Raw genomic sequence first — 27,780 nt, 5'->3', positions numbered from 1 at the left:
GATGTTTCCGTCTATTTCTCTTAAAAATAGATCATTAATAATTCTAAGCATATAAATTATAACTCATAAATATTTTTTTACAATTTTCAATGATTTTCTCAAATCAGAATAGGGGATTTTGAAGTCATTCTAACTTTGTCTCACAACAATTTAAATATCTCATAATATGAAATACTTTTGCTTACACCATTTCTTCTATGTGAAACTAGACTCATCAGGGTTTAATTTAATATTTTATTCATCCTCTAACTCAATTTCCAAAATTTTTTATGGATTTTCAAAGTCGAACTATGGCTGCAGTGTAATTTAACGATACTAAGTTTATCAGACCATATTAATTCATTTTTACCACATTGGTAAGGTTACATATTCATATATCATAAGTATAGACCTATAATCACAAGGTCATCACAAAATCATTCTCATAGGCATGAATTACCTATTTACATCTTCACTAAATGTGCATCATAAACTGAAATCATTTCTCATGAGCTTGGCAAACATACCTTTGTTACTCAATATGCTCATATTCCTTCCTTACAAATCATATAACATGAATTAAATTCACATCTCATCAATTTCATGTAAGTACCTGTACCACTCACAATATGGTCATAACCTTTTTCATTTAACTTAAATCGTAACTCTCACCGTTGAACCATTCGGAAAGCTATCGGATATTCACTAAGCCTTAAACATAGGGTATAATGCTGATGCCATGTCCCAGAGGTCTTACACTGACTATCGAAGTCGAGGCTGACGCCATGTCCCAGACATGGTCTTACACTAGCTCTCACATATCTGTACCGATGCCATGTCCCAGACATGGTCTTACACTAACACATCTCGTAGCCGATGCATGTCCCAGACATGTCTTACACTAGCTCTCGTCTCAATGCCGATGCCATGTCCTAGACATGTTCTTACACTGGCTCTCATAATGTGGCCGATGCATGTCCTAGACATGTCTTACACTAGCTCTCAATAACCCATACATCATGGCATGAATATCCGATTTATTCCCTATGGTTCAAAGAGAATTCTACTATCTCAATTATCATCATGCATTCTCATTTCCACAATCAAGCATTTCATGCTATATCAATTCAACACATATAATAACTATGTAATTGTATTATTTACATGCAACTTACTCATTTCAATGGAATATCATATTTCATCAAATCTCCAAGCATTCGATCAACACATAAAGGTTTTTTACATTTGACATCTCTTTTTTTATATTCAATATCATCAACATAAAATTTAATACAATTATGGAAAGATAGGTTTTCAAGTTAATAACAATGGCATAAATACCATGCTCATTTAATCACACAGACTTACCTCAAATGCAATTTTGGCTAATTCTTCTCTTTTTGTCCTTAACCACGCACTTTCTCGATTTAAGCCCAAATCTCAATTTCTTGATCTAGCATGATGTAATTCACTCATTTAATCACTAAATAAATTTAGACAATCAAAATTTCACATCTTTGATAAAATGACCATTTTGCCTCTAGACTTTGACAAAATGACCATTTTACCCTTAGGCTCAAAAATCGATTTTCATCACATTTTCTCACTACCCAAGCCTAGACGAATTCTTTTTATACTAGAATCAGCCCACAATTCTCATTATTTCATACATTTATCACCTATTTTACAAGCTTTACAAAATGATCCTTTTAGGGGTTTTCATGAAAATCTATTCACAAAAGTTGTTTATTACTCAACCATGACTCATTTTCTCTCATAAAAATTCAACAAAAAACACAAATCCTTTCATGGCAAGTCCCTATACTATCACTCATTTCACAAAATAGTCCCCCACATAGCTAGATCATGCTACAAGGGTTCCAAAAGTACAAAAATTATCAAAAATAGGCATCTAAATCACTTACTTGCAAAGAATATAAGTGGTTGATATTTTGAGCTCTCCAAGCTCCCCTCTTTGCTACCATTTCAGTGAAAGAAGAAAAAAAAGATGAAAGGATGACAACTTTTTCTTTTTGTTTTATTTATTACCAAAAAAAGTCACCTAACTTTGACTTTTCAACTCCTATTTGTATCTATGGCCGGCCAATCTTGTGAAAGGGGTCTATTTTCACTTTAAACACCCTCAATTATTTCTCTAGCAATTTAACATATTTAGCTAGCAAATCACTACTTTTGCCCTTTATGCGATTTAGTCCTTTTTCGAAATTAAGCTCACAAACACTAAAATTAATTCACCAAAATTTTCATGCACTCATATAATCATGCTATAACACATAAAATAATATTAAAAATAATTTCTCTGATCCCGAAATAGTGGTTTCAAAACCACTGTTCCGACTAGGCCCAAAATCGGGCTGTTACATAATCCGTACAGGAAATCCTCAGACTTGACGGTTTGGTGCAATAAAGGACTCGATGGTAGCCACACATACTTAGACTGTTTTAAACTCAATTTTGGTATTTATTTCTTAATTATATTCTGGGTTGTTTTGATGTAATATGGGGACTTTATGGACTGTTGGACTTTATTTTGATTTTTAAACTATTTATGCGATTTTAGTCTTAAATACGAACGGTTTTCCAAAAACGAACTTTATCAAAAGCTTCCGCAAAAAAGAAATGTTTAAAAGCAAATCAATTAGTCCATGTTTTCCTAAACTAAGTAAAAGATAATAATTGGAACTATTTTAAGGTCAATGCATTTTCAAAAATACTCTCATGTGACGCCACCAGATTCAGCCAGTCCAGGCTGAGTTTGGAGTGTTACATTTAGTGGTATCAGAGCCAAGTTACAAAACTCAGCTGTGGATTTGGGTTTTGAAGATTGGTTTTAAAGAAATGATTTGTAAATAATTTTGAAATATTTTTGGAATAAATATGTGGTACACCGAGTCTTCAGCGCGATCCTGTAAGTTTCTCAAACTCTATTTAGCATTTTTTAAAAGTATGATTAGAGTATTCTAAAACTACTTTAGGTAGTATACCGTACTGAAAACATTTTAGGTAGGGTTAACTGAAAACTATAGTGAGACTACTACTCGTGATAACCGACTCTAAATATTCTGCTACTGTACTACATAAAATATTTATTAATAAAACATCAAAATTTTAACTAATGCATAAAACTATTAATACAGATAAATTCTCTAATTTACAATGAGCGCACATGGTACTCGTGGACGGGGTACTAGAGGACGTGGCAGAGGTCGTAGAGGGGCCCAAGTAGGGTCCTCACCATCTAGGAATCTGCCCAACTTGGATACTAGCGAGACATTGGTGTCGCCTGTTACAGAGACTGGGTCAGGGTCTCATGATCGTACGTCTAGGGACGATGCACTATCTCAAGCCATGCTATGAATTTTAGAGAGGGTCGCTAGGCCCAACACTAGATCTGAGGGCAGTGGGTCGGTTACGGAACGACTCCGATCCAATAGGTCTGAGTTATTCAGGGCTGTCGCTGGAGTCGCCCCTAACGTGGCCGAGTATTAGATGGAGGCCATGGAAAAAATTATGGATGACTTCGACTTTACTGCTGAGCAAAAGCTTAAGGGGGCTGTTTCTCTGCTTCGTTACGAAGCATACCAGTGGTGGCTTACGGTTAAGGAGGGCACTCAGTCCAACCGATTGACCTGGGATTATTTTAAGACTTTGTTCCAGGGTAAGTATATGGGGGCTAGCTACATTGATGCCAGGATGCATGAGTTCCTTAATCTCACCCAGGGAGATCGTTCAATAGTTGAGTATGAGTTTGAGTTCCTGAGATTAAGCCATTATACACGAGGCATGGTAGCGATGAGTATGAGCATTGTGTCCAGTTTGAGGATGGTCTCAGGTGCAGTTTGCGAGTTCTGATAGCTCCACAGAGGGAGCGTGATTTTTCTACTCGAGTAGAGAAGGCGAAGATTGCTGAAGAGGTAAAGTACACTGAGCGCCAAAACTGAGATAGGGAAAAAACTAAGAGGGATTCGGAGCCCTCAAATTCTAGGATGAGGTCTAAGAAAAAGGCCACATTTGATGGGCCAGTGAGAGTTGGGCCTCCTGCTACATCTTATAGGGTGGCACTTTGTGGACACTGTGGTAGACGTCATCCGGATGAATGTTAGAGGACTACTGGGGCTTATTTAAGGTGTGGCTCTACTGAGCATCATGTCAGAGATTGTCCGCTAAGGACCAATCAAATGCAAGCTACGGGTATTGGTACTGCGTAGCCATCGAGGGTAGTTCAGCAGCCACTTAGGGGTCGAGGTCAGGCTAGGGGTGGTAACGGCATGGGCCAAAGATAGAGAGCATCGGGCAGAGGTGCTAGATCTTCTCAGGCGAGGCAGCCTGCTTTGGTTTATACTGTTCGTCGCTGTGAGGACCGAGATGCTCCGAACATCATTACGGGTATGCTTTTAATATTTGATATACCTTATTTAGCATTGATAGACATAGGCTCTACGCACTCATATGTAGCTAGTACCGTGTCTAAAACCTTGGGCATTCCGGTTAAAAGTACTTCTAGTAAGGCAACTGTTGTGAGTCCATTTGGACAATTTACTCGAGTGAGTAAACTATTTAGAGACGTCCCGTTGGAGGTCTAAAGGACAGTAGTTCTGGCTGATCTAATGGAGCTTCCGTTTGGAGAGTTTGATCTGATTTTGGGAATGGACTGGCTGGTGAAGCACCAGGTGAGTCTGGATTGTGCGACAAAAAGGGTTGTCTTGAGGACCGAGGAGGACAACGAGGAAGTCATGATAAGAGAATGATGTGACTATCTGACAGCGAAAAAGTTAGCGAGGAAAGGGTGTGAGGTATTCTTAGCCTACGTCAGTATTTTTTATTCTGGAGACTCTTCAGCTAAGGACATCAGAACCGTGAGAGACTTTCCAGACGTGTTTCCTGAGGAACTACCGGGGTTGCCTCCAAGTCGAGAGGTAGATTTTGGGATTGATTTGATTCCTAGTATAACTCCGGTGTCTATCACTCATTACCGAATGGCACCGAAAGAGTTGATGGAACTTAAGGCTCAGATTCAGGAACTGTTAGATTGTGGGTTCATTTATCCCAGTGTCTCCGTGGAGAGCACATGTTCTATTTGTAAAGAAGAAAGATAGGACAATAAGAATGTGTATTGACTACCATCAATTGAACAAGTTAACGATCAAGAATAAATACCCACTTCCGAGAATAGACGACTTATTCGACCAATTCAGGAGGGCTTTTGTGTTTTCTAAGATCGATTTACGATCAGGATATCATCAGTTGAAATTAAATAAGGATGACGTGAATAAGACGACATTTAGGACTCGATATGGACATTACAAGCTCCTAGTTATGCCTTTTGGCTTGACTAATACACCAGTGGCATTTATGGACTTGATGAATCTTGTGTTTCAGCCTTATCTAGACCAATTTGTGGTGGTATTTATTGATGACATTTTAGTGTATTCTAAGACAGAGGATAAGCACGACGAGCATCTTAGAGTGGTGCTACAGACCCTCCATGAGAAACAGTTGTTTGTAAAGTTCAGTAAGTGTGAGTTCTGGCTTCAGGAAGTAACCTTTTTGGGTCACTAGTTTATGCTGAGGAGATCCGAGTCAATCCTTTTAAAATTGAGGCTATGTTAGAATGGAAACCACCGAAGAATGTGTTTGAAATACGTAGCTTTCTGGAGCTGGTAGGATATTATCGACGTTTAGTAGAAGGATTCTATTTGATCATGGCTCTGATTACTAAGCTGCTGCGTAAGGGAGCTCCTTTCATTTGGACTGATGTACAAGAAGAGAGTTTTAATAAGCTTAAGACTATTCTGACTCAAGCCCTTTTTTTCTGATACAGCCTGAGACTAGTAAAGATTTTATGGTATACAACAATGCGTCACATGTGGGTCTGGGTTTTGTTCTGATGTAAGACAGAAAGGTGGTTACTTATGCGTCTCGTTGGAAACACAAAAATTTATATACTTTTTCATACCTTTTTAACTTAAAACCAGGCTATTCCGATTAAATTCTTGTCAAAAAATAATTAAATATATAAAATAATTAAATTATGTTAAAAATATGAACATTATGAATTTTAATTAATTTCATAGTTAATTTTGATTAAATTTGGTTATTTTTGACAGAATACACAATTAGAGAAAAATGGCCCTGTGAACACTGCGAGAAGAACAAAATCGAGAGTAATTTGAAGTATCGAGGCCAATTAGTTTCCAGCCCAAGACGGCCCGGAAATGTGTATTAATTCACAATTAAATTAATTTTAATTTATTTCCTATTTAATTTAGGTTAAATGAATTAATTTTAATTAATTATGAAGAAAGGGCCTAGTGAACCGCACTGGTTGAACCGAATGGAGTGAGCCGAACCAGCCACTAATTGGGCTGACCAGAACCGTCCATTGGCTGACCCAAATCAAAAAATTAGCTGATAAAATATGCTTGCAAAAAGGCCCTTGAAAAACCTCCAAATTACGTTCAAACCCCACCTTTATTTTAGGCTTTGTAGATTTGCCCCAGCCTATTTTTAGCAAGGTTAAAAGCTTCAACCTTGCCATGTGTGTGGCCGGCCATGGGAGGGCTCTCTTGGCTGCTGAATTTTCTATTTTTAGCAGCCCTCTTTAGCTATAAAAGCCACCCTATGCTGCCCATTTCAAAGCATCCCTCAACATCCCTCATTCCACAACATTCTCTCATCCTCTCTTCACTTCTCTCAAAGTTTCCTCTCCATTTTTCCATCCCATTTTCCCTTCCTCTTGTGCCGATTTCCTCTCTTGAGAAAGAGGTGTTATTCAGCCATCTTGGGCAGCAATCAAGGATTCATAGAAGCCTTGCTCGGCGAAGACAACGGAGACTAAGAACGGACCAACAGTCAAGTTGCAGAGAAACACTGGATTTGCTTTCTGTTCCCTATCTTTTTAATTTCTGTTGTTTTTATGATGAACATATCTATGAAAAATATTGTTGTTGGAATGGTTATTTTAATCAATTTAGCTTGAATTTAATTCGTGTTGGGTTGATTATATTTTTCCTACTTGAATTATTAAATTAGTGTTTATGCTGTTATAGGCCTCAGTGAAATGCTTGATTAAGTAAAATCATGCTTAGGTTATCTGGCATTATAATTGTTTAGATAACTAAAGAATTAATTGTTTAAACGAATTGAAATTTTAATTAATGGACTCAGTACTTAATCAGTGCATGTTTAATTCTTCTAAGGTAACTGAAAATTAAATCAGCATTGTATTTGGCGATACATATGCCTTGCATAACTGGCAAGATTGTTGTGATTAAATTGTTTCAAGGTATGGCTACTTTGTTACTTCACATGATCTTTTACATGTTTATTAAGTTGAATTAATCGGTTGAATCGACATAGGAATATGCGAGAGATAATTTAATTCAATAAGTATGTATGTGCGATAGCATGCTTACTTTATTAAATCTGTTTAGTCGGTTGAATTGGCATAGGGATATGTTCAAGAGATAAATGGAATTCTTTTAATTAGTAAATATGTTCATAAGTTAGCAAATTACTGGGTTGCCATAAATTTATTCATAACAGCATAAGCATGAATTTAATATTTCTAAGTTAAACAGGTATAATTAACCCAACACAATTAGATCATCTTGATTAAATCTTAATTGAAATCGTGCACTAGAACTCTTTTATTTTATTTAAATTTTTTGCTTAGTTTTAAAATCTTAGTTTATAAATCACTCTTTTCAAACAAAAATTATTTTTACCTCACCAAAGTGTTTTATTTAATTTCATAAACATTGCTTTTTACAGTCCCTGTGGGTACGATAACTCGACATTTACTTGTCACTTTATTACTTGTTACGATTGTGTACACTTGCACATTTCCACTGTTTCAAGTTTTTAGCGCCGTTGTTGGGGACTATTTTTTTTTTAAAACATTATTTGTGAATTTATTTTTACATTTTGGTTCTTTTATTTTCCTGTTCAATTTTACTTACCTAATTAATTCTTCTCTGATTATTTCAAGTGTTTATGAGTATTGACCAAAGTATCGACTTACTCCCAGTGGACCCTGAAATAGAACGAACCTTTCGCCAACGAAGAAGACAAGCGAACCAGAGAAGGACCGAAGAGATGAATTTCGAGAATATCAATCAAGGAAACAGAGCAAACCTTGCTCAAAATCCTATCCTTATTGCTGATGATAGGGATAGAGCTTTACGACAATATGCCATGCCAGTTTTTAATGACCTTAATCTAGGTATTAGAAGACCCAAGATCGAGGCACAACAATTCGAGCTGAAGCCAGTCATGTTCCAGATGCTTCAGACAGTGGGCCAGTTCAGTGGAATGCCTACTGAAGATCCTCATCTTCATTTAAGACTGTTTATGGAGGTGAGCGACTCTTTCAAGCTAGCCGGAGTACTTGAAAATGCATTACGATTAAAACTGTTCCCGTACTCGCTGAGGGACAAAGCTCGAGCCTGGTTAAACTCACTACCACCGAACTCGATTTTTACATGGCGAGAGTTAGCAGAGAGATTTCTTGTGAAGTATTTCCCTCCTACCAAGATTGCTAAGCTGAGAAATGAGATTACTGCTTTCCAACAAATGGATGATGAGTCCTTCTATGAGGCATGGGAAAGATTCAAAGAGTTATTACGAAAGTGCCCTCATTACAGAATTCAGCATTGCATCCAACTTGAGACATTTTACAATGGTCTCAACACTCACACAGGGATGGTAGTAGATGCTTCTGCTAATGGTGCTATCTTATCTAAGTCTTACAATGAGGCTTATGAAATCATCGAGAGGATCGCCAGTAACAATTATCAGTGGTCAACCAATCGAGCAACGTCATAAAGATGAGTTGTTGGAATCCATGAAGTGGACTCTCTCACTTCACTTTCATCCCAGGTATCTTCGATATCTTCAATGTTAAAGAATTTTACCACTAATGGGTCTAACAGTTTTGCAGCTCAACCACCTAACCAATATGAGAATATAGCCTGTGTCTATTGTGGGGAAGGACATGTGTTTGAAGAATGTCTCTCAAACCCAGAATCCATGTACTACATAGGTAATCAGAACCAGAACTGAGGAAGGTAAGGGCTGCAATCCAAGTTTTACAACCCATCGTGGCGAAATCACCCCAATCTTTCCTAGAGTAACCAAGGGGCTGGAGGCAGTAACAACTACGCCTAACTTAGACCAACCCAGCCGCCTAGTTTCTCACAGCAAGTTCAGAAACCAGTTCAGGCTGAATCGTCCAATAGCTTAGAGAATTTATTGAAGGCATACATGGCGAAGAATGACGCCACTCTAAGGAATTTGGAGAATCAAGTGGGCCAGCTTGCTACTGAACTTAGGAACCGTCCACAAGGTGCTCTACCTAGTGATACAGAAAATCTGAGAAATCCAGGGAAGGAGCATTGTAAAGCACTAACATTAAGGAGCAGAAAAATAGTAGAGCCCAACATCATTGAAGCTGAAAAGGAGCATGCTGAAGCTCAAGATTTGGAAGAAGTTCAACCGAGTGTTGAAGTTCCAGTTCCACTAGAACCAGAACCTGCAAAACCTGAAAAGGTAACCTCAGAACCAGCCAACTCTGATCAGCCAACCACTCCGTTAGCAGCAGAATTGCCACCAAAGACAAATCAACCAGTACCAACTCAGCATATAAACCTCCACCACCTTACCCTCAAAGACTCCAGAAGAAAAAATAGGAGGTCTAATTCAAGAAGTTCCCTGACGTACTCAAGCAACTACATATCAACATCCCGTTGGTTGAAGCACTTGAAAAAAATGCCAAATTACGTAAAATTCATGAAAGATATCCTGTCCAAAAAGCGAAGACTTGGAGAATTTAAGACGGTAGCTTTGACGAAGGAATGCAATGCATATCTTCAAGACAAATTACCTGCTAAGCTGAAGGATCCTGGGTGTTTTACCATACCATGCAACATTGGAGCAGCTTATTATGGTAAGGCACTATGTGACTTGGGCACAAGTATCAACTTGATGCCTATGTCGATATTTAAGAAGTTGGGGATAGGTGAAGTTAGACCTACTACGGTTACACTTCAGCTAGCAGATCGATCCTTAGCATATCCAAAAGGAGAAGTCGATGATGTATTGGTATGTGTAGATAAGTTTATATTTCCTACTGATTTTGTAATTTTAGATTTCGAAGCAGACAAAGAAGTACCAATTATCCGAGGGAGACCGTTCTTAGCAACCGGAATGACACTTATAGATGTGCAGAAGGGCAAACTTACTATGCGTGTTCAGGACGATCAGGTAACATTTAACGTTTTCAAGTCAATGCGATTTCCTGATGCGATAGATGATTGTTCTGCAGTATCCGACTTAGAAGATTTCATAGTGGAAAATGAACTCAACTCTGTTGAGGATCCTCTGGAAAGAATTTTGACATCAGACCCTCCAAGTGATGAAGAGAAGGATGAAAATTAGCTTTGCTAGAAGCTAATCAAAAGGGATTTAATCCACAATCCCGTTTTGAATCTTTGGATTTAGAAGAGAGAGATTACACACAGCCAAAACCATTAATCGATGAGCCACCTAAACTAGAACTCAAGGTATTACCTTCTCATTTAAAATATGTTTATTTAGGTGACGTTTCCACTCTGCTTGTGATTGTTTTAGTAGAGTTAACTACTGAGCAAGAAGAGAAACTTATCTTAGTTCTAAAACAATTTAAGAAGGCTATCGGATGGACCATAGCCGATATTCACGGTATTATTCCATCTATATGCATGCATAAGATCATCTTGGAAGATGGTGAAAAAGGGATGATCGATGGACAACGAAGGCTAAACCCCATCTTGAAGGACGTAGTGAAAAAAGAGATTATCAAGTGGTTAGATGCGGGTATCATTTACCCTATTTCAGACAGTTCATGGGTAAGTCCGGTTCAGTGTGTACCAAAGAAAGGAGGTATCACAGTCATGGAGAATGAGAATAACGAGTTGATACCGACTAGAACAGTTACGAGATGGAGAATTTGCATCGATTACTGAAAGCTGAACAAGGCAACTAGGAAGGATCACTTCCCTTTGCCGTTCTTAGACCAGATGCTGGATAGACTCGTGGGGCGAGATTACTACTGTTTTCTCGATGGATACTCAGGGTACAACTAGATTACGGTAGCACCGGAAGATCAACACAAGACCACATTCACTTGCCCGTACAGTACATTTGCATTTAGACGCATGCCATTTGGTTTATGTAATGCACCTGCTACATTTCAAAGATGTATGATGTCTATTTTCACTGACATGGTTGAGAAATTTTTGGAAGTTTTCATGGATGACATTTCAGTGTTTGGAGATACGTATGATGATTGCTTAGCCAATCTGGCGAAGGTACTTAGGCGATGCGAAGAAACGAACCTAGTACTTAATTGGGAAAAGTGCCATTTTATGGTACGAGAAGGTATCGTTCTGGGGCATCGGATAACAAGACATGGAATCGAGGTAGACAGAGCAAAAGTAGATGTTATTGAGAAACTCCCACCTCCAACATCTATAAAAGGTGTTAGGAGCTTTTTGGGCCACGTCGGGTTCTATCGAAGATTTATCAATAACTTCTCCAAAGTTGCTAAACCTTTATGCAAATTATTGGAGAAGGACACGATATTCAAATTTAATAAGGAATGCTTAAAAGCTTTCAATGACTTGAAGAATCGATTAGTCACGGCACCCATAATTGTCACACCAGACTGGGACTTTCCATTTGAATTGATGTGTGACGCAAGTGACTTCGCAATAGGAGCTGTCATGGGCCAGCGAAGGAACAAAGTTTTTCATCCCATCTACTATGCAATCCGAACTCTGACAGGAGCTCAGTTAAACTATACGGTAACAGAAAAAGAGTTACTTGCTATCGTATTTTGCTTTAGACAAGTTTCGATCTTATCTTGTAGGTACCAGGGTAACTGTCTATATAGACCACTCGGCAATTAAATATTTACTTGCCAAGAAAGACTCTAAGCCGAGGTTGATCCGATGGGTACTTCTACTTCAAGAGTTCGATTTGGAAATTCAAGATCGAAAGGGAGTACAAAGCCAAGTAGCAGATCACTTGTCCAGATTGGAGCTGCAAGAAGGGAATTCTCCACTTGTACCGATTCAAGAAACATTTCCAGAACATATACTGAAGGTAAGTCATGTCCATAATACCCCTTGGTTTGCTGATATTGCTAACTTTTTAGCTTGTGGTTTAATGCCGTATGATAAGACATATCAACAAAGGAGAGTTTCTTCACGATGTGAAGTACTATTTCTGGGAGGAACCATATCTGTTTAAAAAGTATAAAGATCAGATGATTAGGAGATGCGTGGCAGAAGAAGAAATACCAAAGATTCTATACCACTATCACTCAGCCCCAAGTGGAGGTCATTTCGGAGGAACTCGTACTGTAGCCAAAGTATTGCAAGCCGGATTCTTTTGGCCAACACTATTCAAGGATGCATATGCATACGTAAAGAGTTGTGACCAATGTCAAAGAGTTGGAAATGTCACCAACAGAAATGAGATGCCTTGAACAAACATCATTGAGGTCAAATTATTCGATGTTTGAGGTATTGATTTTCTTGGGCCCTTCCCTTCGTCTTTTGGTCACAAGTATATACTAGTAGCAGTAGATTATGTGTCCAAGTGGGTTGAGGCAGAGGCATATCCTACAAACGATGCTAGGGTCGTGATGAAGTTATTGCAGAAACATGTGTTCACGAGGTTTGGAACCCCGAGAGCCATCATTAGTGATGAAGGGTCCCACTTTGTGAACAAGTGGTTAAAATGGTTACTAGACAAGCACGGGGTGAAACACAAGGTTGCAACGGCTTACCATCCGCAGACGAATGGACAAGCTGAACTAGCAAATAAAGAAATCAAGGGCATATTGGAGAAGGTAGTTTGCCCGAACCGACGAGACTGGTCCAAAAGACTAGATGATGCTTTATGGGCCTATAGGACAGCGTACAAGACACCTTTAGGGATGTCACCCTATAGGCTGGTTTTTGGTAAAGCATGTCATCTACCTTGGGAGTTAGATCACAAAGCTTACTGGGCTCTTCGATGACTCAACTTAGATCCTAAGCTCGCAAAAGAAAGACGGATGTTCCAACTCAACGAGTTAGAAGAATTTCGAATGTTCTCATATGCGAATGCCAAATTACTCAAAGAGGGACTCAAGAAATGGCATGACAAACACATCCGAGTTCGAGAATTTGAAGCAAGTCAGAAAGTATTGTTGTTCAACTCGAGATTGAAGTTCTTTCCAGGTAAGCTAAAATCACGTTGGTCCGATCCATTTACAATTCACAGAGTCTATCCATACGGAGTTGTTGAACTCCAAGGTAAAAAAGGTAAATTTTCAAGTTAATGCTCAGCGTTTGAAACACTATTGGGGGAATAAAACCGAACGGGATAACGTCTCGTTCATTTTATCATATATTTAATATTTTTTCGTGTTTTGTTTATAAATGATTTAGGGTCTATTTTTCGGGTTTAGTATGTTTAAATAAATTCTGTCTAGGAGGTTGGAACTTAAGCGGGACCATTTGTGACCCCTCCAATCTTTCTTGGGAATTTATTTTAACATAATTTTCCAAGAAATTTTTCCCTAATCAACAAAATAAATTTTTGTTTTTTAAATAAAAGGGTCAATTTGATCCAATTTTTAATTTGCAACTCAATTTTTAATTTTCATTGAGTCTAGAGACTTAAATTGAATTATTTTTAAAGTTTGATTGCTCTTTTTGTAAATAATGAATATTAGGTGCCTTTGTTTGTAAATATTTTTAAGGCATCTAGAAGAAATATTTTTTATTTTTTTAACATTATTAATAACTTCATAAACTTTAATATATAATTATATTCATTATAGTTTATATATTAATTTTTATCAACTTATATTAGAATTAGGATTAATTTAATTTCAGTTTTTATTTTATGTTTATCTTAATAATTAATAGCAATTGATAATTCTATATGCTTATATTTAATTATTAATTGCTGTTAAATTTGAGTAGGATTAGAATTAAACTCTTATCTTAAATTATTAAATTAGACTAAGAGTTCTATTTTAAGTCCTATTACTTATGCTATAAATACCACATTATACCTCCCATCCATGCATCAACCAAAAACCAAAACACCTTGTGCCGCAACACCCCTAGCTCTAGCAGCCTAGTCGGCAAACACCCAGCAGCATCACGATGCGCGACCCAATCAGCACCCAGCTCCCACTCGTGCGCCTACTGCTTTAGTCCAGCAGCTGCCCAGGTCGCATTCTGCTGCTCTAGCGCCCCACCTGCGCGCCCTTGCTGCTGCTGCCCAGGCCACGTCCCAGCTCCCGCACAAGCTCCAAGCCTGCTCGACGAAGTGTCGCACGCTTCTTGCTGCACACCCTTGCGTGCTGCTGCTTGTTCTCTAGCCTTTGCGGCACCCTCTTTGCACACCAAGCCTTAAGCCAAAATTCTTCAACCCTCCTCCTTTTAATTTGCCATCTTTTTCTTACATTAATTTTCTTTGAGTTCTTATATTTTTGCAAAAAGGTCAATTATGCCTCGCAAGAGAACTCGTGCCTCTGCTCAAATCAACAAAACACAAAGCAAGTTCCATTGTGTTGAAGCTAAAGTGAGATACGAAAGTACCTAAAAAAATCAACAGATGCATCCTGAGAAAGGTTTCATACTGAAGGAGAGCAACTACAGAGACTTCATGGCACGTATTCATCAAATTGCTGAAGCTCTCAATTGGGAACTGTTTTGTGAAAAGAGACCTAGTGTTGATGAGGAGCTACACAGACTGCCAAGTTATATGTTCTGTAGAGTTTTACTATAATTGGTGATGTAGCTGTCGTTTCCTCTTCCTTGTCAGATGATGATATTACTAAACTTTGGCATATGTACCTAGGGCATATGAGTGAGAATAGCATGGCAAAATTGAGCAAAAGAGGACTTCTTGATGGGTAAGGAATTTGCAAACTAAAGTTCTATGAGCATTGCATTTTTGGGAAGCAAAAAAAAGTTCGATTCACCAGAGGAATCCATAACATAAAGGAAACGTTAGAGTATATTCATTCTGATCTGTGGGGGCCATCAAGAGTGCCTTCGAGGGGTGGAACTAATTATATGCTAACTTTTATTGATATTTTTTTGAAAAGTTTGGGCGTTCTTCTTGAAGCAGAAAGTGATGTGTTTTTCGCATTTAAGTCTTGGAAAACTATGATTGAAAAATATAGTGGAAAACAAATAAAATACCTCTGCACAAACAATGGCTTAGAGTTCAGTTCTAGTGAGTTTAATAAACTGTGCAAGTCAGAAGGGATCGTGAGACACTTGACAGTTCATCATACTCCAAAGTAGAACAGCATTGCAGAATGAATAAACAAAATGATCATGGAGAAGTTTGGATGTATGTTGTCAAATGCCAACTTACCAAAGTCGTTTTGGGCCGATGTAGCCTCTACTGCATTTTTTTGATCAATCGCTCTCCATCAGTTACCATTGAGAAAAAGACTCCACAAGAGGTATGGTCTAGTAATCCTACTGGCTATTCTATTTTAAAGATCTTTGGGTGTCCTGAGTACACTCATGTTGATAATGGAAAATTAGAACCGAGATCTATTAAATGTGTTTTTCTTGGTTATAAAGTTGGTGTAAAAGGGTATAAGTTATGGTGTCTTGAAAATAGAAAAGTTGTGATTAACAGATATGTTGTTTTTGATGAAACTGTTATGCTATCTAACTTATCTCTTAAAAACTTCCAATAAAGAAAATCAAAAGTAAGAGGAGCATCAGATTAATCCAGAATCTACAATAGAGTCGACTCCTTAAGCTAGTACAAAATTCATAATAGAGTTACTTCTTCACCACAATACTCTATGGCCAAAAACAGAACTAGAAGAGAAATTAAACCTCCAAAGAAATATGTCGAGGCTAATCTAGTTGCTTATGTTTTAAATGTGGCTAAAGATATAGATGCAAACCAAGAGCCATCTAATTATTCTGAGGCAGTTAACTGTAAAGACTCAGAAAAGTGGATGTTTGCTATGTAAAAGGAGATGAAATCACTCCATAAAAACAGAACATGTGATCTTGTGAAACTTCCTAAAGGTAAAAAGGTTGTTCGTTGTAAATGGGTATTTAAAAAGAAAGAAAGGACTCTGAGAGTTGAAGAACCTAAATATAAAGCAAGGCTTGTTGCAAAGGGTTACAGTCAAATTTCAAGAGTGGACCTCACAGATGTGTTCTCCCCAGTTGTAAAGCATAGTTTAATTCGAGCTTTGCTTGGTATTGTGGCCATGCATGATTTAAAGCTTGAGTAGTTAGATGTAAAAACTGCATTTTTACATAGAGAACTTGAGGAAGATATTTACATGCAACAACCAGAGGGTTTTATAGTCTCAGAAAAAGAGGATTATGTTTGCTTGTTGAAAAAGTCCCTTTACGATTTGAAACAGTCACCAAGACAGTGGTATAAGAGGTTTGATTCCTTTATGACTTCCCATGATTTCAAAAAAAGTAGCTTTGACAGTTGTGTTTACTTTAAGAAAAATAGTGATGGTTCTTTTGTGTATCTACTCCTTTATGCTGATAACATGTTGATAGCAGTGAAAGATAAATGAGAGATAACAAAGGGTAAAGCCCAACTAAGTGAAGAATATGAGATGAAAGATTTGGGGCTAGCAAAGAAGATACTTGGTATGGAGATTCTCAGAGATAGAAAAGCAAGTAAATTGTACCTAAGTCAAAAGGGGTACGTTGAGAAAGTTTTTTGCGGGTTCAATATGCAGAGTGCTAAGCCTGTTAGTACTCCTTTAGCAGCCCATTTCAGACTTTCATCGGCTTTGCTTCCATAATCAGATAATGAGATTAAGTACATGTCACATGTTCCATACTCTAGTGCAGTGGGATCTCTCATGTATGCTATGGTTTGTTCACTTCCAGACTTATCATATGCAGTCAATGCAATTAGCAGATACATGGTGAATCCCGGTAAAGAACATTGAAAAGCAGTTCAGTGGATTTTAAGATACTTACGAGGTACTGCTGATGCTTGCTTACAGTTTGGAAGAACTAGAGATGGAGTTATTGGATATGTTAATACTAATTTTGCTAGAGACCTTGATAGAAGAAGATCTCTCATAGGTTATGTCTTTACAATCGGAGGTTGAGCAATTAGTTGGAAAGCCACTTTGCAAACTACAGTCTCTTTGTCTACCACTGAAGCTAAGTACATGACAATTATTGAGGCTTGTAAAAAAGCTATTTGGTTGAAGAGACTCTTTAGTGAACTCAACGAAAACTTCAAATTAGTACAGTATTTTGTGACAGTCAAAGTGTCATCTTCCTTACAAAAGATCAAATGTTTCATGAGAGAACAAAACACATTGATGTTCCATATCATTTTGTTCGTGATATTATTGCTCGTAGCGATACTATTGTGAGCAAAGTTAGTACTCATGAAAATCCTACAAATATGATGACTAAGTCACTTCCTATAACCAAGTTTCAGTATTGCTTAGACTTGGTTGGTGTTCATTGTTGAAGTTAAACCCTTAAAGGGTTTTATGAAAGAGGTGGAGAATTTGTTCGTTGAGAGTTCGCGATGAAGAACTTATTCATTGAGAATTCGTGTCAAGGTGGAGATTAGGGGTGTTCAATCGGTTAACCGACCCGAAATAACATTAACCAAATTAACCAACCTTTCAAATTTTTTAACCGTTAACTGTACCAAAATTTTTTCAAAAAAATTAACCGAACCGAAAATTTTTCGGTTAATTCGGTCGGTTAACCAAATTAACCGAAAATTATATGTTTTTTTAATTTTTGGTTAAAATAAGTATAAAATTAACCGAATTAACCGAATTATTTGTATAAAATTATATTTTTTTATTTTTATTTTTAGTTTTAGATTTTATTTATTTATTAAATTATTTGTAATTTTTATGATTGAATTGGGTTGGGTACTTGGGTTAATATATATTAGATTGGGTATTTGAGTTTATGTTGGATTGGGTTTGAGTGAATAGTGGGCTATTTATATATTATAATTTTTTATTAATTTTTTCCAGTTAACCTAATTTTTTTCAAACCGAATTAACCGTTAACTGAAAACTCAAAAAAATTTTAACCGACCCCCAACTGAATTAATTCGGTTAACCGACTGATTAACTGAATTCGGTCGGTTAACCGAATTTTTCGGTTTTACCCGAATTTTGCACACCCCTAGTGGAGATTATTAGAATTAAGTAACCTGAATCCTTATTTAAATAAAATATAGTGGTAAAATAAAATAAAAGTAAAATCCATATAGAATTACACTTCTTTTATTTTATAAATCCATATAGAATTACACTTCTTTTATTTTATTTTAGAATAAGTTTTTTTTAAACCTTATTAAACTATATCTATTTGATATTGATTAGAATAAGGTGTTTTAATCTTACTACACTCCTATTAGAATATGATTTTAGAAGTCTATAAATAGACATAGTTTATTCCTCTTGTAATTATTCGAATTCAGTATAGTAAATTTTCTTCTCCTCTGCCTGTGGTTTTTTTTCAAAAGAATTTTCACGTAAAATCTATATATTCTTTATTTTTATTTCTCTTTTCTTTACTATATATATTATCATTACCAACATATTTTTTTTAACAAGGATAGTATCACTTATGCACCACCTTCCACCAACCAATTCATATCATTCTATTAAATAATCCACATCCAACTCATTTTCGAATTTAATATTATAAAATGTAATATTAGATGAGAAAAAAAAAGCCTACTTTTAGGTGTTGGAACACTTGTGCAGGCCAAGACACAGTGGAGCCCCCTAGTAGTTGGTGAAGTGCATTCTATTATACTACAAATTCATTCATGACGCAGCCTGAATTCATGCATTCAAACAATTGATTCATTTAATTTATTCAAAGAAATTGAATTGGTTACTTGATGACAACCACAGTTAAAAAGATTCGTTCCCGGTCAAAACTCAAAAGCACCCTGAATTCAACAATGTAAAAACTTCTTTCATGACACGTATGCTTTTTACATTTAAATTTTTCTCTCAATAACAATAGCTTAATTTGTAAACACCCTCCAATTTTTTCGAAATATTTTTTTAATTCTTAAATTAATTTCATAATTCCATAATATTTTTAAGATTTTTATTTCAAAAAAAAATCACTTTTTTTGTGTTTTTACCATGTGTTGTGACACGTCAATATTAAAAATTAACTATAATTAAGATACTAATAAATAAATTATTAGAATAAATATAATAATTATAAATTTGAAGTAAAAAATATTTTTTTAATTAATCTTTAATTTTATTTGAGAAAAAATATTTTTTTAATAAATATTTTTATTAAAGTAATAAAAACAAGTTTGGTTATACTTTTCAATTTGCAAATTTTACTTCCAAGCTATCATAGTCTATAAATAGCATATTTAGTGGTATGTTAACTCAAAGCAAAAAAAAAACTTAGCTAATCAATATAAAAAAAAAACTTAGCTAAGATAGATATGGGCAATGCCAATGGGGAGCTTGATAATGAGCTAGTTCAAGCACATGCTCACGTTTGCAACCATGTTTTTATATTCATAAGTTCCATGTCTCTAAAATGTGCAGTTGATTTAGGTATCCCAAATGTTATTCAAAACCATGGCAAGCCCATGACAATTACTGAGCTGTTGGCTGCACTACCGATGCTCAACTCTACCAAAGCATGTCACATTTATGGGCTCATGCGCATTCTAGTTCATTCGGGCTTCTTTGCACATCAACAGTTAGACGGTGATGCCCAAAAAGAAGGTTATGTTCTTACCAACTCTTCTCGTTTGTTGCTCAAGAATAATCCTTTGAGCATAACACCTTCTTTGAAAGCGACTATAGATCCTATTTTCACAAAGCCTTGGAATTTTTTAGCGGCTTGGTTTCAAAATGATGATCGTACCCCATTTGAAACCGCACATGGGAAGATATTGTGGGATTATTGTAGCCAAGATCCACAATTAAATGACTTGTTTAATGAAAGCCAAGCTTGTGATTCTCGATTGATTTCTAGTTTTTTGGTTGACAAGTGTAAAGGGGTGTTTGAGGGATTGAACTCCCTTGTAGATGTTGGGGGTGGCATAGGAATCGTGGCCAAGGCCATTGCTGATGTATTTCCACACTTGGAGTGCATTGTGTTTGATCTTCCTTATGTTGTTGCTGGCCTGCAGGGTAGTAAGAACTTGAAATATGTTGGAGGTGATATGTTCAAGACGTTTCCAACTGCAGATGCGATTTTATTAAAGGTTAACTTTTACTATCTTTATTCTCATTCATCTTTTTCATGATATTTTCACTATTATAAATAATGCACAACAAATTTAGTTGCACATATTAATTCAAAAATTAAACTGTAAATGTAATCACAGTATTTGGCTTAGTTAATAATTTATGTATTTGAGCAGAATGTATTTCACGACTGGAATGATGAAGAATCCGTGACGATCCTAAAGCGATGTAAAGAGGCCATTTCAAGCCGAGATAATGTAGGAGGGAAGGTGATTATAATAGAGATGGTTTTGAGGGAGGATGATGATCAGGTGTTTAAATCAAGTGAAACAAAGCTCTTCGCCGACATGGAGATGTTGGTGTTGGTGAATGGAAAAGAAAGGCTTGAAGAAGAATGGAAGAAGTTTTTAGCAGCTGGTTTTAGTTACCACAAAATTACTCCTATTGTTGGTTTAAAATCTCTCATTGAGGTTTACCCCTAAGAATCTTCGATTCTTGCCTTATGAATAATGATAACAGAGCTATAGTTAGAAGGGTATAATTGCCCTACTTTACTCCTATTGTTGGTTTAAAATCTCTCATTGAGGTTTATGAATAATGATAACAAAGCTACATACTCTGATTGAACTTTTTCTCTTATTGTTGTCACTACTTATATCTCTATTAATAATAATTTTCCTACTATTATTTCATAATATAAATTCTTTTGTTGATTGTTAACCGTGAGTTTGGATGTGCAGTGAGATGCGGTGCATTTAATTTATTTTTTGCCTCACGCTATGGTATCTAATCTCACCGCTACCATTGTTTTTATACTAACTGCTAATAAACACACCAGTCCATTTAAACCCACCATTTTATACAAGCACTACAATATGCACACAAGGAGTTAAATTATTATAAAAGTTTTAAAATTCGAATAATAGTAGGAAAACAAATGAAAGAAAAAGTAAATTTGTTTTATCTAATTAGAGTCATTTTTTTTTGTCATCCAACTATAAATTTTTTAAACTGGTCACCCAATTATGTACTTATTTCTTTTTTGGTTTTTTAAATCGATCATCCAACTAATTGAGATTATTTTTTTGTCCATTTCCATTAATTGCACTAAAAGGAGGATGATGTGGCAGTTAAAAATCAGTATAATAACAAATTTAACCCTCAATTTTTATATATTAAATCAATTTGATCATAATTTTAAAAAATTAACCTTCAGACTTTACAAATAATCTCAATTTTATCTAATTCTAAAAAATTCAAAGAAATATATCATAATAATTCAAAAAATCTTTTGCGTAACAATTAACCCTCAAACACTAATTTTTTATTTTTCCTGTTAGATCGGCTCTAAAAATTCCGATTTCCAATTTTATTCCGAATCGAGATAAATTCAAAATCTTTTTTATAATAATTTATTTTAGAAAATTCTAATGAAAGGATAAAATTCAGATTTTTAATATTTTTTAATCATAGGTTATTTGAATTTTTAGTTTAAATTTCGTGTTTAAATTGAAGTTCGATATTCTTTACTTCTAAATTATTATATCTTAACTGTAACACTCAAACACGACCACGTTATGACCAAATTCGAGAGTGTTACGAAGAAGGGTTTTGAAACTGACGATACTTCGATAAAATCATGTTTAATTATTAAATAAAACGTCCAGGTATTATAAAACATATTTATTTATATATATACATTACTAAACCGTTATAAGTTGTTCTTAAAAGTTAACCATTTATTTCGTAGTAGAAGTTTGAAAATCATTTAAAACAAAACCAAGCTTGTGTTTCAAAAAACCATCTGTTAAAACCATTTGTTTGCGTAATGATTTTGTCAACGTTGTGGAAAAGAAAACAAAACGAAATCCAAATCCAAAAGTTAAAACCATACAGTCAAGCAGGGGTGTAGCCAGGGGGCTGGCATCGGCCCTGGCCCCCCCTAAAATGGAAAATTCTATTTTAGGTCCTTGAAATTTTTTAAAAATTTTAAATTAGTAAAGGTAAAATTACACTTTGACCTCCCCTAAAATTATAAAAATTTAATTTAATCCTTTACAAATTATAAAAATATAAACTATAAAAAATTAAAATTTCATCTGACTCCCTTAAAAAAATTTTCTGGCTTCACCCTTGTAGTCAAGAGAGTCCTAAAAATTACAAACTCTCAACAAACACCTTTATACCCTTACCATTAAGTAAACTGTAACCCCGCGAATTCATGATGATGAAAGGAACGCCAAACGTGACACGATCATCACCTAAACACAATGAACTAAATAATTAACGAATGCAAGTAAACCACACCTTTTTACAGCCTAAACCCCCAAATTAAATGATTGAAGCACTAACTCGAACATTACCTATGAATAGTGAAATTAACGCAGCCAAAAGAAAGAATAAAACGAAGGTCCAATGAACAGCAACCCACAATTGCAAAAAGTAAAGCCAAAGATCAAAACAATACCCAAAAGAAAAAGAAATAAAATCGCTCAATTTCTATGTAGCAGTGACGCAAGAAGGAGAGAAGAAGAGAGAAGAAAAAAAAATAATAAAAGAAAGATGGAACGTGGGACTTGAGGGCGTTGGGGGGGGGGTGTTTAACAGAATTAAAATTTAAAGTTGAAACCAATTGTAACTCCCCACCTGCCCAATAACATCCAACCACTCCCTCAACTTAACAGTTTGCCTTTTAAATCAAACTCTAAACATGGAACAACAACAAACAAAAACTACAAAAAACCACCTTTCACCAAGACTCGGACCAGTGACCCACACTCTACACCCTAACGTCTTCAGCCACTGAAACAGTTACTCAATTATTCTTAAGTTGAACGCCAGAAGACTTAAGATTGTTATAAAAAAAAGTCTATCTTCAAATTATTTGACCAAACTCACTTTACTTCTAAATTAAAAATACAAAATTTTAAAGGTGAAAGAACACTAAATGTATTAAAAAAGATAAAATAGTAATTGTTGAACATCAATTCATCATTCTTTTTTATCGTCAATGTAAAATTTATATGATTATTTCGATAAAAACACACGACACTGTACCAAAACAATTACAGCCCTATCAATCTTCTTTGGAAGCACTTTTTAGTAATTAATTTCAATTATTACATATTTACTACTTTTGAACCTTTTTTTTTGTCTATGAAATTACAACAAAATCAATCATTTCTAACCTAAGATTTCAAAGTCTCATCCTTGCTAGTGAGCCAAAACCATCTAAATCATTTTAATTTCTAATTCCTTTTATATGAAAATCACGTTTTGAATGAATTCATATCCTCTTGAGCATTAGTACAAAAAGAGAATGGAAAAGTCATGCTTTCATATTTATTTTTTATATATAATGTTGTCTAACAAACATTTATCTGGAAGTGAAAAAAGAATAAAGAAAAAATGTGTTGAAGAGTTAAAAAAATCATAGCAATGTGTTATGGATAATTTTATTTTTATTTTTTTTTAAAAAAATAGTTTTTAATGAAATTTTGGATCAATCAAATGAAACTTTGCATGTCCATGAGAATGATGAAATTAATGATCTAAATGAGCTTAATAATATGCCAAATGTATCCAATATTGAAAATCTTGATCTTAATGAAGAACAAACAATTCCTCATGATATTGGCATTGATGAAGAATAAATAATTCCTTATTTGGATATTTATTATACTAGAAATTGGACTAATCTTGATATTTTAGTTGAAAAGAGGCCTATAAGATAAATAAATCTTGATTTTCCTTCGATAATAATAATAGACATTTTTTATATGCTTCTTTTTCTAGGAAGTTTAGCAATTGTGAGATTAGCGATAGAAAATGGTTAGTTTATTCCAAACATGTTGACACAGTGTTTTGTTTTTGTTGTAAGTTGTTCAAATCTATAGTTACAAAAGTTTGTTAGCAAATGAGGGTTTAAGTGATTGGAGGCATATTAGTGAGAGGCTCAAACAACATAAAAACAGTGTTGAGCATATGACTAATATGAATACTTGGAATGAAATGAGAGTAAAGTTGGATAAAAATGAAACAATTGATAAAAGTTTGCAAGAACATATTATGAAAGAGAAAGAGCGATGGAGGCAAGTTTTTCTATGAAATCTCTTACTACTCACAATTTAGTTTTTCGAGGATCTAATGAAAAACTCTACCAAGATAGTAATGGTAAATTCTTAGGATTAATTGAAATGATTGTGGAATTCGATGTGATAATGCATGATCATGTTAGACGCATTCAAAACCGAGAAGTTCATTATCATTATCTTGAGCATAAAATTCAAAATGAATTAATTTCCCCTTTTGGCCAATAGTGTTAAAAGTTCTATAATTAAGATCTTCAATGAGGTGAAATATTTTTCTATAATTCTTCATTGTACCCCTGATGTTGGTCATCAAGAACAAATGACTCTAATAGTACGATGTGTGAACATGTCAACTAATAAAATAAAAATTGAGGAGTACTTTTTAGAGCTTTTGAAGGTGTATGATACATCTGGATTGGGACTTTTTAATGAATTACAAGATGTTTTGAAGTCTCTTAATCTTAGTGTTGATAATGTAAAGGGTCAGGGTTATGATAATAGTTCCAATATGAAAGGAAAGCACCAAGGTGTTCAAAAGCGATTGCTTGAAATAAAACCAAGAGCATTATATATGCCTTGTTCTTGTCATAGTCCGAATCTTACTCTTAGTGATATTGCACATTCTTTCATTAGAGCTATTTCATTTTTTAGAATTGTTCAACGCATATATTCATTATTTTCGAGTTCTAGAAAAAGACAAAAAGAAATTCTTGACAATGTCCCTGAATTAACTATGAAATTTTTATCTAATATTCATTGGGAAAGTCGAATTAAAAATGTTAAAGCTATTAGATTTCAAACTCCCCAAATAAGATTGGCTTTGTCAGAATTATATGAATCTTGTGATGATGTAAAGTCAAATAGTGAAGTGGAGAGTTTGGTCAATGCACCTGAGAGTTTTGAGTTTTTGCTTGGTATGGTAATTTGGTATGAAATTTTATTTGCTATAAATATGGTGAGCAAGAAATTGCAATCTAAATCTATGTGCATCGAGACTACTATAAATCAATTAGAAGGTGTATTGTCATGATGGCTGTCGATTCCACCAATATAAACCTACACCTAGTTTGCAAATTAAAGCAGTATAGGGAGTAGGGTCGATCCCACAGAGACTGGAATTACTGAAAATTGTTTGTTTCTTAACCAGATTAGTGTCTGGGCAGTTGTCGTGCCCGCGACGTTTAGGGGGAAATAAAATATGAAACCTGAAATAAACACAAGAAAACGTAAAAAGTAAAAAGTAAAAGATGAAATAAAAATAAAAAGATGAAATAAAAATAAATAACAAAATAATTTAAAGGAAAATCAATAAAACTTAGCTCAGCCTTAAGCACGGGTTTTCCCGTCTTTGACCCGTTCCTCGAAATTAGGTGAACTCCTCTTTTTCGATAAGCTAGTTATAGCTACCAAGGACGCCTCGGACACCAACTCTTCTTTGTGTAAATTAGTTATGGAACGTCCTATAACTAACCCTTACCGATCGAACAACCTACGAAACGTTCGTGATTTAAAACTCCGGCAGCTTTGCGTTCCAAAAGAGCCTAGCTCGAACCAATGTCCTCAAACGTTGAGACATTTAAATCGGGTTACTACTTCCCTTGACGGAACCAAACAGCAATCCTCAATTGGCACGCCAATGTGTTCACGGAAGACCAATTAGACAATCGATCCTTTCGGAATTCCAACTGTATGTCTAGCCACACTAACTCAAACGACGTCTTTTTTGACTTAGTATTGACTTGACTTTGTGAGTTGACAAAGTCATACTCTTAATCCGGAGAAATAATAAATATCGAAAGTTGGGAGTTAAACAGCTCGGGTTCATAACTCACGGGTATTTTGACGGGGTTAACACCGGCTTAAAGCTGAAAGGGGTTTAGTGTGGCATGAATTTAATCATGCTTGAAGGTTATGGAAATGATAGAAATTATATGAAAAAGGTAGTGGAAATGGATAGGAAAAATTGCAAAGAGAATTAGACAAATTTTGTAAAAAGAAGACAAAATAATCTAATGCTCAATTGAATTAAGAAAAAGAAAACAAAGTGGATAATGGAATTCCAAAATGAAATAGGAATGTAAAGACAATTGATTAATGGATGATTTCCTAAGAACTAAAACCCCCTATTTATATAGATAGGGTTTACTAAAAATAGCTAAAGAAAATTAATATAAAATCTAAAATAATAATAATTAACAATAAATAAAATTAAAATAAACTTAAATAGAATTTCCTATTTTTGGCTTTTTACAAAGTCAAATTTATGACTAGTCCTTGGCTTGCTCCATCTTTTCGCTTTGGCCCATTCCAATGATTTTCTTCTAATTTGGCCCCTTTTCAGCTTGCTTTTGATCAATTGCATCCCTGACAAGAATTAAATCATAAAAACACTTAATTAGCAGGATTCAGTTCATCAATAAACCAAATTAAGCATAAAAAATATGCAATTTGACATGTTTATCAAATCCCCCCTACTTAGCTCATGCTTGCCTTCAAGCATGTTGTTCTTTCAAACATTAGAATCAATTCCACAATTTATTAAAAATCGAGCCCCTTTTCCATATCCTCAATCAATGCAAACAACATAGGCAAAAAGAAATAAATGTTCAAAATATACATTTTAATCAACAAGTGTCATAAAATTGAAATATGTCAACTAAACAATTTCGTTAAATTGAGATTGAATCCCATAATTTGCATGGCATTATTAATAAACTATGCATCAGAAAATTAATAGACAAGATCAAACCTTTTTACGTGAACTAGGATGACAACCCAAGCACCCTATCCCGGTTACTCAGTTCAAACAGTCTTTATTTATTATGTTTTTTTTATGGGGTGTTCAACTAGCGGAATGTTTGTAAGTTATCGACTTGTCACTCGAACCTTTTTACGCGAAACAAGATAACAACCCAAGCACCCTGCCCCGGTTACTCAATTCGGTCACGTTTTCGAAACTTTATTCATAGCCTGAACCTTTATTAATTTATTTATGCACAAGCAAACATATTTTATTCAATCAATCAATTCATGCGAAAAAAATTCTAGCTACATATACCAATTTTAAAACCTAAATGTTGACCAATCTATATACTTAAACATTTAATTCGAAATTTATCCAATTGCTTAAATCGACTAAGTATGAGGTTTTAAGGCTCAAATGTTGAATAAATTGTTGAAAGAATTCATCGTAAGATTGAACACATGCAAAAGAGAAAGACATGTAGCAAAAATTAACATATCAATCCAACCCCCCCACTTAAACTATGCTTGTCCTCAAGCATGTAAAATAAAGTCAGCAGCTCAAAATAAATTAAAAATGAAAAAGTTCAGAACACTCCCTGTGTATTTTAATGAAATCATTGGTGTTGAGCGTCGCGACTTTGCAGGATATTGAGGATGGTGGCGACT

At 35.1% G+C, this 27,780-nt stretch overlaps 1 protein-coding gene and 1 non-coding gene across 2 annotated transcripts; one reads left to right on the top strand and one right to left on the bottom strand.

The window, feature by feature from the left end:
- Nucleotides 1-8,541: 8,541 nt before the first annotated feature.
- Nucleotides 8,542-8,648, bottom strand: LOC121209091 (small nucleolar RNA R71). Its single transcript, XR_005904208.1, has one exon. It is a non-coding gene; the product is annotated as a small nucleolar RNA R71 (small nucleolar RNA).
- Nucleotides 8,649-19,464: 10,816 nt separating this feature from the next.
- On the top strand, nt 19,465-20,905 carry LOC107897551 (trans-resveratrol di-O-methyltransferase). Its single transcript, XM_016823039.2, has 2 exons — nt 19,465-20,295; nt 20,455-20,905. The coding sequence occupies exons 1-2, from the start codon at nt 19,522-19,524 to the stop codon at nt 20,758-20,760; spliced, it is 1,080 nt and encodes a 359-aa protein (XP_016678528.1). The 5' UTR covers nt 19,465-19,521; the 3' UTR covers nt 20,761-20,905.
- The last annotated feature ends 6,875 nt before the right edge of the window (nt 20,906-27,780 follow it).

The sequence above is a fragment of the Gossypium hirsutum genome, chromosome A10, assembly GCF_007990345.1.
Source record: "Gossypium hirsutum isolate 1008001.06 chromosome A10, Gossypium_hirsutum_v2.1, whole genome shotgun sequence".
NCBI lineage: Eukaryota > Viridiplantae > Streptophyta > Magnoliopsida > Malvales > Malvaceae > Gossypium > Gossypium hirsutum.
Note: the sequence above shows the minus strand (reverse complement) of the source record. Positions and strands in the feature narration are given on the sequence as shown.

What these genes read in the sequence shown, in the direction of transcription:
- LOC107897551 (XM_016823039.2), top strand. Translation starts at nt 19,522, where the DNA reads ATGGGCAATGCCAATGGGGAGCTTGATAATGAGCTAGTTCAAGCACAT. An exon ending in CAGATGCGATTTTATTAAAG is followed by an intron (nt 20,296 to 20,454) that starts GTTAACTTTTAC and finishes GTATTTGAGCAG; the next exon opens with AATGTATTTCACGACTGGAA.